This window comes from Dryas octopetala, chromosome 5 (assembly GCF_963921425.1).
Source record: "Dryas octopetala chromosome 5, drDryOcto1.1, whole genome shotgun sequence".
NCBI lineage: Eukaryota > Viridiplantae > Streptophyta > Magnoliopsida > Rosales > Rosaceae > Dryas > Dryas octopetala.
This window is the reverse complement of record NC_141370.1, coordinates 10,209,692-10,221,372: the sequence shown is the minus strand read 5'-3', so window position 1 is coordinate 10,221,372 and position 11,681 is coordinate 10,209,692. Positions and strand designations below refer to the sequence as shown.

Below are 11,681 nucleotides of genomic sequence, written 5' to 3'. Positions count from 1 at the left end.
AAAAAAACCATATAAAGATCATATTTGTCTTTTGAATTGAGTGACAAGTGCCCAATGGCACAAATCCATGCCAAGATATTCCCAAACCACTCATTTGTTGGCAAAACGCATCAGCACATAGACATAATTTGTCACGTCTCGAATGTATCATAGGAAGAAAAATATTCTGCAGTATATATCATTTCATTGCTTATAAGTTATAGCAAAATTAATATTATGTTTTTGAGATATATATAATCTTGGTTAATACTTTTTAAAGACGGACAACGCGGTAATCTGCTTAAGCTGGCGCGCAATTAGTTCGATAATTCTTCTTGTTTAGTCAGACTCGGATTGTGACAAAAAATTCATTTTAATCCCTCAGGCTCTTAGTGACTCAGTCGCATATATAGCTTTTGTCTCTATGTAATCCATATATATAATAAACTAGTTAGATAGGGCCTACCATTCGCAAATTTCCAGGAAACAAGAAGAAAAATTGAAACCCCAAATATCGTACAATGCATTTAAAAGTAGAGTGTTACGATTACACGTAAAAAATTTCAAAAAAGTAGAGTGTTCCACGCTTGCTAAGCCATACGGAAAAGTCCAAGATTTGGCCGTCCATGTGGATATAAAAACAGACCAATATGCATCGTCCCTCTCTGAACAAAATGTATGGGAAATAATTCAAGTGACTGTTGTTGTTCAGATTTGAAGCAGCAGGTGAATTGAGTTGTGTGTTAATTAGGCAATAATGGAAGGTCAAGAAGAGAAGGTGTATGTGGCACTTGGGAACGAGCTACAAGATGGGTATAAGACCTTGAAGTGGGCCTTAAGGAGGTGGAAATCTAAACCCATTTCCATTGTCATTCTTCATGTTACCTACAACGTTTCAGTCAAGGACTATGTTAACACCCCAAGTAAGTTGTCGGAAATTCTCTGATGTGAGACTTCTGTGGATCGAGGTATAATTCAAATTGGTTTTTACCGGCTTGTTTTTCTGTTGCAGTTGGCAAGCTTCGTGCAAGTTCTGTAAGTGATGAGAAATTGAAAATTATTAGGAAGCATGAACAAGAAGAGATCGACAACGTCCTTTCCACGTACATAGCTTTCTGTGGCAAGGTGTGGGTTCTATGCATATTAACATACATGCATGGATGTTTTTGGTTCTTTCTTGTATTTTCTTTTTTATTAATTTTCTTTTTGTAATTCATATATAGGTAAAGGTTGAGATACTTAAAGCAGAAAAATATGATGTGCCCATTCACCAGCTCTTCCTAGATTTGATTTCGGGTCTTCATATAACCAAATTGGTCATGGGATTTACATTCATGAAATCATCATCATGGTATGTAACACAGCTTCATTCTCAAACTTATATTTTTTGTGATTGTGATTTTCTGGTTTTACTTTACTCGTTTAACCACTTTTTGGCATATATCAGCAAATTTAGTAATTATAATACATATATATAGTGATGTTCTTAAAGGGAGAAATGGTTTGTAATTTGGATGCATATTTGTGATGGAATTTCAATTCACTTTTCTTGATCTTCTCTTGCAGGAGACCAAAGACTGCAATCAGTGGGTCATTTTACATCCATCAGAACAAGCCTGAGTCTTGTGAATTTTTTATAATATGTGGGGGAAAAGAAGTGTTTCTTAGAGGAGAAAATGACCAGAGAATATCAATGGAAGGTGATCAAGGAGTCATGGTTGCAAAACCGAAAGATACGGCCAATCTCAAATTTCTTCTGGGGAAGATGTTCCTTGAAAATCGTCAAAGCTCACTTTCTTCATCAACAAACAAGGGTTCTCCATCCAACTCACAAGATCAGTGGGAAGGTTGTGTTAAAGAAATTGAAATCTACTTTCAGCAGTTGTCTACAAATTTGGATGAAGTATTAATTGATGAACAACCAAATATTGATACTTCTCAGCAGACTAGTCCAACAGAGGCAACACTGTTGGAACTTAATGCCAATACTAATATGGTAAGTTAGTAGCACAAATTATATATGAAATAGGATCTTCTGCTTATGTTTTCTGTGTATTGATATTGTGCTTTTGAAATAGTCTTCTAATAACTAATGCAGTGAGAAAATTTGGCACACTGTAGAGCATTGCAGAAAAGTTTGAGTCTCTTAGAATTAAAATAAGTGAAGCTCATGAGAGGATACGGCTGAAGAGGAAAGAAGCCAAGGAAAATATTGAAAGGCATGCAAAAGCGGAATGGGCCATTCCTTTCTGCGACCGTCGGGTAAAATATACATGAACCATATTTAAACGCATGTTATGTTGTTAGATTGTAAATAAAGAAAATATATTCAGATATGATTCCCACTTAATTAACGGCATGTCTTGATTCATAGTCTAACAACATATATAACACGCTAGCCGAACGATTTGACCAAAGAAAATTACTCTATATACTCATGTTAATTAATTTTCTTCTTTCCCATTTTGCCATATATTCATATGCTTTGTAGGCTCAAGAATTAGAGGCTCAAATTAAAGGAGAGGCCGAGAATAGAACAAAGTTGAACAAAGAATTAGACACAGAAAAAGAACACCTCCATGAAGTAACAAACGATATTGAAGAAAGCAAGCATAAGCTCAATTCACTCATGGAGCTTCAATCAGAGTTTGCTCACAAGCTCCAATGCTCCAAAATGGCAAAAGCACACGCAGAGGCCCAATTAGAGAATGAAGTAGCTAAATGTGCAGAAATCGTGGAAGAACTTGAAGCATTGCGGCGAGAAAGAGATGTTTTTCGTCGAAGGATTGAGTTTTGCAGAGAAAAAGATGCCATAGGAATGGCAGCAAGGTTGAGTGAAATGAGCTGCTGCCTTAGGGAGTACACAGCTGAGGAGATCAGAGTGGCCACTGATGATTTCTCAGAGCGGTTAAGATTGAAATCAGGATGTGATTGGAGCGGTGTTTATAGAGGGCGTATCAACCATGCAACAGTTGCTATCAAAATTCTCAGCTCTGCTAATAGACTGTCCCAAGAAGATTTTCTAGCTAAGGTAAAAACACACACACACACACACACACATATATATGTATATACATATATTTATACACAAGCAAACCTAGAATACTATTTTCTTACCCGAGTGTAAATTTGGACCACATATTTAGGCAAAAATTAACTAAACTAATTATTCATATTCATAATCTAACAAGAGAGCATTAGTTTGTATGTATGTGTGTATATATATATTTCTGCACATGTAGATTCATAGTCTGACAAGAGAATAATACCATATATATATGTATGTATATGTTTTTGCATGTAAATGTTATATTCTTAGAGAGTCCAATATGGTCAATTTGGACCATTGATCATGTAGATTTTTGCTAAAATATGTGGTCCAAATTGATCTTAAACTATCTATAATATACCAGGTATATGGTAAAAGAATATTATTCAACATTATTCAATTTCAATTTGATAAAAATCTCAATGTGTAGGTGAAGCTCATCAGCCACATTAGACATCCTCATCTGCTTGCCATGATGGGCTATTGCTCCCAGCTAAACTGCATCGTCTTTGAATACATGCATAATGGTACCTTGAGGGACACCTTATTTTCTTCCCAGGAAAACTCTATAAATAGAAACCGGGTCTTGGGGTGGCAGGACCGCATTCGGATAGCGGCCCAGATTTGTTCGGCCATATGCTACCTCCACCTGGCTCGGCCCAAACCCATCATTCTTGGCCACCTAAGCCCGTCAAACATCCTCCTCGACCGCAATTTCGTGGCCAAGGTCAGTGGTTTTGGGCTCAACCAAGGCTACTACAACGAAAGCCATGTTGGATGGGACATATGGGCTTTCGGGGTTTTGACTGTGAATCTTCTAACTGGGAGGAAATGGGTCGACGAGGATATGGTTATGGATAAGGCAGGCCTGGTGCAGGTTTTAGATAAGACGGCTGGACCATGGCCATTGGATTTGGCAGAGAGACTTGTGGACTTGGTGTTAAGGTGTTTATCTATTAACAAAGGGCACAATAAGGACTTGAGAATGGTGACTATAATGGAAGAGCTTAATGAAATGAGAAAAAAGGCTGATGATTTAGTGGCAAAAGGAGGATCTGGGTTGAAGATTGAGGAAGGTGCACATAAAGAGGACTGCCATGATGTCCCAAGTGTTTTTATCTGCCCCATATTTCAGGTTAGATGGCTTTATAATTCTATCTCACTATTTTGGGCACATAATTTTTTCATTTTCTTTATTTTCTTTAAGAGCAAAGCCTATTGGGACAAGCTAAGTTAGGCCATTACTTGGGCCTCAAGAAGGAATTAAGCCACTTATATGAGCCTACTAAAATTATTAGTATCTTGGTGCTGTGGCCCACTATACTTTTTTTTGCAATCTTAAGGAAGAAGAGGTCTCAAGTTCAAATCTTCTCTCTTAAGATCGCAAAAAAAAAAAAAAAGAAATTTTATCAAGTTTTTATAATTATTGAAGAACATCAACATAATCAATAATAATTTTGAAATGTAGGAAGCAATGAAGGATCCACATGTGGCGGTTGATGGGTTTTCATATGAGCGAGAAGCCATTGGAGAATGGTTCCAAAAAGGGCACGATACGTCACCAATGACAAATTTGAAGCTTAAGAACAAAAATCTTGTCCCAAATCATACCCTTCGTTCTCTCATTCAAGATTGGCATTGTAAAAAATCAATTCCATATCCATTGTGGTAATTTCCTTTTTGTGAAGATATATAACAATGAAGAATAGATATATGACTTTTTAAATTTTATCTGATGTAGCGGTATTTAATTTTTTTATTTATTTATAGACTCACTTTGGAACTCCTTAGTTGATGTCATAAAGTTAGAATTGAATAAGAGGTTTAGTGTCCCTAGGATTACTTGTAGGAAAACAATAATATAACTATTGTTGTAAATATATTATTATGTGTGGCTATTCCTGTAATTAGTTGTAGGGGCATACTAGTAAATATTCAAAACTCTAGTAAATCCTACCTCTATATAAGGATATTTATAAGATGAATGAAATACACATATCATATTCTCTCTGCCTCCCTTTTTCACAAACCATATTTTCTACATGCTTTTACAACACGTTATCAGCACGAAAAGCTCTTTGGATTGTGGATTGCCAAACAATAGAGGATCAACATTCAATCTGTTCTTCAACCAAGTAGGTTTTATAAAATAATTCTATGTTTATGGTTATTTAACCTTGATTGATTGAAAAATCTCCATGAAGCATGAACCCTAAATTTAATTATGAGATTGATTTATTTGAGATTATATATTTTATATATGTATTTGGGTTGAATGATTAAAAAAACCAAAGAAAAAATTTATTTGGGTGATCGAAAACCACCCCACGCGGTGGCTGCCTTGTTGCCAGTAGCAGCAGCAGCAGCAGCGCCTCGCTGCCATTATGCCCAGTAGCCCAGGCCGCCACGCAAGCAGCCAAGTCGCTGCCACGTCAGCACCACGTCGCTGCCACCCTCACGCTGACACATGGCGAGCCTCCTGAAACTTTGTAAAAAAGGAGATTTTAATCTTTGTCATGCCTGAGATTTGAACCCAAGACCTCTTGCGCACAACCTTGTGCCTTGACCACTATGCTGCTGATGGTTTTTTGTTAATATACAAACCATTTAATATATATACTCTAAATGCCATAAACTTTTATTCAAACAATTTTGTGATATTTTTCTGTTCTACTTGGGTATATATGAATATTTTACTTGTTTAAATTTTTGCATTAGAATATATGTGTAGAAATTGCAGGTAATTAATGAACCAATAGTTCATACATAAATATTGAACATGTAGCTTCAATGATGCCATATAAGGAACCTGAAGTTTCCTTCATAAATTCACCATACATGATAAAACCAGTAAATTTTACATGTCTATACCATGTTATAGAACTTGAAGTTCTTATTTGTTGCTTATGGATGTTATTGCCCAAAGCATTAATTATGATTATTTGTTCCTTTCAACCAAAGAATGTTAAATCTCAACAAGCTTGATTTTGTTGCTTTGGAAGTTTCCGGAAAAAACTAACTAAAGTGGACTCAAGATGTTAAGCTTCATTTGACTGCCAATAAAATGAGGTCGATAATTAATGCTGACAATGTTGTCGCAAAGTCCCTTAAGGCAAGTGCCATGATTTTCATTAGGAAACATATGGAGGAAGCACTCCAAGTTGAGTACCTCGCTGAAGAGGATCCACGAGCTCTTTGGGTCGCTCTGGAAGAGCGGTTTAACCATCAGAAGACCATTTTCTTGCCTGAAGCAAGACATGATTGGCAGAACATCCTTTTCCAGGATTTCAAATCCGTGAATGAGTATAATTCGAAAATCTGCCGAATCCAGTCACTCCTCAAATTTTGTGGGGAGGAGCTCACCGAAGCTGACCTATTGGAGAAGACTTTCTCCACCTTCCCTACCTCCTATTTGGTCCTGCAGCAACAATACAGGGAGAGAAATTTTACCAAGTTCTCGGCATTGATCACTACTCTGTTGCTCGCTGAAAAGAACAACAACTTATTAATGAGAAATGATCAAATCTGACCTATCGGTACTAAAATAGCACTATTGCTTGAAACAAATGTTGCTCATCGCGATTCAAACCGCGAAAGAGGATACCGAGGTCATGAAACGGAAAGTCCGACCGCCCGAGATATGGAAGGAAAGGTTCTCAAAGGAATGACCCGTATGACCAAAGCCAATGCGGCCAATGCCCACAAAATTCGAATTCTCATGGTCAAGGCCCACGTGGTAGAAACCACGATCCCTCGGCCCCAAGAACTCGAAATGAGAGGAACACTGGTCCAACCCGTCGCCACCAGAATCAGAATCAGAATAATCTCTGTTACCGATGTAGAGGAATTGATTACTGGTCCCGCACCTGCCGTGCATCAGCGCAAGCTGTAGATGAGTATTACGTCAGTCGCGGAACTCGAGAGACCAACCTCGTTGAGAAATCATTTCCTATGAATACCACCCTAGAGGTCACTGATTTCCAGGCTGAAACTGGACACTTCAAGAACTAGAAACTCGATGACATGGATATGATAGGCACTTGTGCTGTATTTATTTTTTGGATAATGTTTCTTATTCGGATTATTTTGGTGATTTATGACTTGGATTATTTGTTCTAGAAATTTAGTTATGCTCGAATATGATTTAATTCAATAATGTTATTCAAACATGTGATCTATTGAATTAAATTTATGGATAAGCATGTTTAGTGGTGAAGTTTGTTGTCTGGCATACAGTGCTACTACGCACACCATACTCCAATATCAGAAGTATTTTTCAAACTTATTGCTTACTCATACCTCTGTGACAACCATATCAGGCGAATCCAACCTGATAGAGGGTCATGACAAAGCCCATTTTTATGTTATCTAATGGTACTGAATTACCATTAATGAGGCCTTATATTCTCTAAGTTCCAGAAGAACGTTGTTGAGTTTTAAGAATATTCGAGCCAACAGTTATCATGTTGAAACCATTGAGGAAAATAGAGTGGAATATCTTTGCATAACCTCCAATTTATATGGCCAGAAGCGTATATTGGAGAAATTGAAATGCCTCTCGAGCGGTCTCTACATGACCACCATTAAATCGATTAAGGCCAATCATATAGTTAACCAGAAGTTAACCAATTCGAACAGTTTCTTTCTATGGCATGACCGGTTGGGATACCTAGGTCAAAGTATAATGCGCCGTATCCTCAATTCATCACACGAGCATCCCCTTACTAATAAGGATCTTGTGTTTAATGACACACTATGCCAAAATTGCTCGCTCAGAAAGTTGAATGCTAGACCATCATATGCAAAGATTAGTAAAGACTCCACCTTTTTCCTGCAAAGTATGCAAGGGGATATTTGTGGACCTATCCAACCACTATGCGGACCATTTAAATATTTTATGGTTTTGGTTGATGCATCGACAAAGTGATCACATGTTACACTATTGTTCATAAGAAACGCTGTTTTTTGCTAAACTTCTTGCCCAGAGGGCTCACCACACGGATTCCTATAAAGTCCAGAAGACTTGATAATGCCGAAGAGTTTACATCGAAAACTTTCGATGATTATTGGATGTCCCTTGGGATTAATGTTGAACATTCAGTTCTTTATGTTCACACCTAGAATGGTCTTGCAGAAGCGTTAAATGATTGCACGAACCTTGGTTATGCGCACCAAGCTTCCAATTTCTGCGTGGGGCTATGCAATCTTGCATGCAGCCATATTGGTCCGGTTGAGGCCTACTGCTACCCAACCTTACTCCACGTTACAGCTGGTGACTGGGTATGAACCTGACGTTTCGTACTTACGCGTATCTGGGTGTGCAGTTTACGTGCCAGTTGTGTCGCTACAACGTACCAAAATGGGTCCTAAACGAATAATGGGCATATATGTTGATTATGAATCTTCATCTATTATACGCTTTTTAGAGCCCTTGACATGCGATCTCTTTACCGCTAGATTTGCGGATTGTCACTTTGATGAGACAGTCTTCCCGCCGTTAGGGGGAGATAAGAACGTCACCGTTCCTGAAGAACGACGTGAATTGACGTGAAATGTCCCCACTATGTCTCATTTTGATCCCCGAACCGCACAATGTGATAGTGAAGTGCAGAAAATTCTAGATCTACAGAGTATAATTCATAATATACCAGACGCATTCTCTAATCTAGCTAAAGTGACGAGATCACATATATATACCTGCTGCAAACGTGTCTGCAAAGATATCCGTCCCTGAAGGACGTGTTGTCCCAGGAGGACGTGTCATCCCAGATGGATGAGGTACGGCCATAACGGCTAACCAGTCATATGTCCCTACCCAGAAGTGAGGTTAACTACTAGGTTCGATGGACTCTTATCCCCGAAAGATGATAAATTTGGCACAAACGAGTCCCCTCGACATCGCGATCTCAATCGATCCATCTCACGAAATAGTTCCAGATTATGGGTCCGTCCCAAAAGAGACGGCGTTGGGGGATGCTCCAACGTTTGAACCCACTCCTGAGAACATAGAGATCTCTATAAATTATGCATGCTTAAGTGAGTTATGGAATCGAAAATAGACTATCATCGATGATATATTTGTATTCGCGGTAGCTACTGAAATTATAACTAGCTATGACATCGAACCTCGCTCCGTTGATGAATGTCAACGTCGAGACAACTGGCCAAAATGGAAAGAAACAATCTAAGTTGAATTAGATTCCTTGACAAAGAGAAAGGTGTTTGGGCCTGTCGTCACCTTCCTCATGTTAAACCTGTAAAATTTAAATGAGTATTTGTAAGGAAGTGTAATGAGAAAAACGAGATTGTGAGATATAAGGCTCATCTAGTGGCGCAAGGATTTTCTCAACGCCCTGGGATTGATTACGAGGAAGTGTATTCTCCCGTAATGGACGTCATAACGTTCCGCTAACTTATCAGTTTGGTAGTTTCCGAAAAACTGAGTATGCAGCTTATGGATGTGGTCACTGCTTATCTCTATGGGGATCTTGATACAGAGATATATATATGAAAGTTCCCGAAGGACTTAAGATACCCGATGCAAATAGTTTCAAACCACGGAACACGCTCTCCATTTGTTTGAGGCGTTCACTTTGTGGATTGAAACAATCCCGATGAAGGTGGTATAACCGTCTAAGTGAGTATTTGATCGGGATGAGATATGTGAATAATGATCTATGCCCTTGCATGTTTATTAAGAAAACAAGTTCCGGTTTTGCTATTGAGCTGTTTATGTCGATGACATGAATCTAATTGGTACTCCTGAAGAGATCAAGGAAACAGCTAAACACTTGAAGTTGGAATTCGAGATGAAAGATTTTGGGAGAACAAATTTCTGTCTTGACTTGGAGCTCGAGCACCGTTCAGATGGAATTCTGGTCTATCAATCGAATTACATTCAGAAGATGTTAAGGCGCTTTAATGAGGATAAAGAGAAGCCTTCGAGCACGCCCATGATCGTCCGTAGTCTAGATCCTAAGAAGGATCCGTTTCGTCCAGCAGATGATAACGAAGAGATATTGGCACCAGAAGTCCTATATCTAAGTGCAATAAACGTATTATTGTACTTGACTCAATGTACTAGACCGGACATCTCATTCTCTGTGAACTTGTTAGCTAGATATAGCTATGCGCTAACACGCCGCCACTGGAATGGCATAAAGATATTTTTCGCTACCTTAGAGGTACGACTGATATGGGCTTATTCTATTCCTACGCATCAAGGAATGGATCGAACCCCCTCGATCCTCGGAATGATGCCCGCCTTGTTGGATATGCTAACGCATGGTATCTATCAGACCCGCACAAGACGCGTTCCCAAACTAGTTATATCTTTACCATTGGGAATACAACAATATATATCTTGGAGGTCTACGAAACATACCATTGTTGCTACCTTTTCGAATCATGCTGAGATTCTAGCCCTTCAAGAAACAGTTCGTGAATGTATATGGCTAAGAGTAGTTTCCAAACATGTTCGAAATACGTGTGGGCTGCATTCCACCACTGATGAACCAACAATTATCTATGAGGACAATGCCGCTTGCATCCAGCAGATGAAGACGAGTTTCATCAAAAGAGACAACACTAAGCATATTGCACCGAAGTTCTTCTTCAATCAACATAAACAAGAGCATCAGATGATTGAAGTCAAGCAGATCCGATCTCAAGACAACCATGCAGACCTCTTCACCAAGTCACAGCCAAAGTCCACGTTCTTGATGCATGTTCGAGGTATTGGTTTGCGTAGATTGGCTGATTTACTTAATATGTAGTCTTTAAGGGGAGTCGACATCAGGGGGAGTATCCCGAAGTATACTCACTTGACCATCGTGTACTCTTTTGTCCTTCGTCCAGGGTTATTTTATCTCATTGGGTTTTGTTACCTGGCAAGGTTTTAATGAGGCACATCTTGGCATGGTCACCCTATTCATACTACATCCTGAAGATGTGTTGATTTGATATATATATGCATTTGCTCATCTTTTCCCTTCGACCACGGGTTTTCCCCATTAGGTTTATCAGGCAAGGTTTTGGTGTAGCAACTCTAATACACCCCGCTTCTATTGACATACTATTTGCTTATAATCCAAAAGATATGACTTCACCTACTTTCGAGGTTCTGATGTGACTACTCCACACTCACACGCGTTGTACACTTTTTCCTTCGACTATGGTTGTTTTTGTTCCCACAAGGTTTTTATTACCTGGCAAGGTTTTAACGAGGCAACTTAGAAGCGCATAACAGAGACAACATTAATGACATGAAATATCCAAGGAGAAGTGTTGTAAATATATTATTATGTGTGACTATTCTTATAATTAGTTATAAGGGCATACTAGTAAATATTCAAAACTCTAGTAAACCCTATCTCTATATAAGAATATTTATAAGATGAATGAAATACACAAATTATATGAATGAAATACACAGATTATTTTCTCTCTGCTTCTCTTTTCCACAAAACCTATTTTCTACATACTTTTACAACAACTATATATTATTCCAACTTTTTAATTTGATGTAGTAGGATTTCATTTCAATTCACTATGAAATAACAAAAGTAAAACAAGTTAGCGTATAAAAGTAACACCATTGGCTTGCCTATTAACATGATTAAGACTATCCTCCAATACCCGCAAAAATAAAACT

General features: G+C 38.3%; 1 protein-coding gene across 1 annotated transcript; it reads left to right on the top strand.

Annotated features, from left to right (window-relative positions):
• The first annotated feature begins 736 nt into the window (after positions 1 to 736).
• Positions 737 to 4,855, top strand: LOC147284160 (putative U-box domain-containing protein 50). Its single transcript, XM_086245146.1, has 8 exons — positions 737 to 902; positions 992 to 1,104; positions 1,203 to 1,330; positions 1,546 to 1,975; positions 2,101 to 2,241; positions 2,471 to 3,010; positions 3,459 to 4,163; positions 4,497 to 4,855. Exons 1-8 carry the CDS (start codon positions 737 to 739, stop codon positions 4,698 to 4,700), a joined length of 2,427 nt encoding a protein of 808 aa, XP_086101272.1. The 3' UTR covers positions 4,701 to 4,855.
• Positions 4,856 to 11,681: the final 6,826 nt, after the last annotated feature.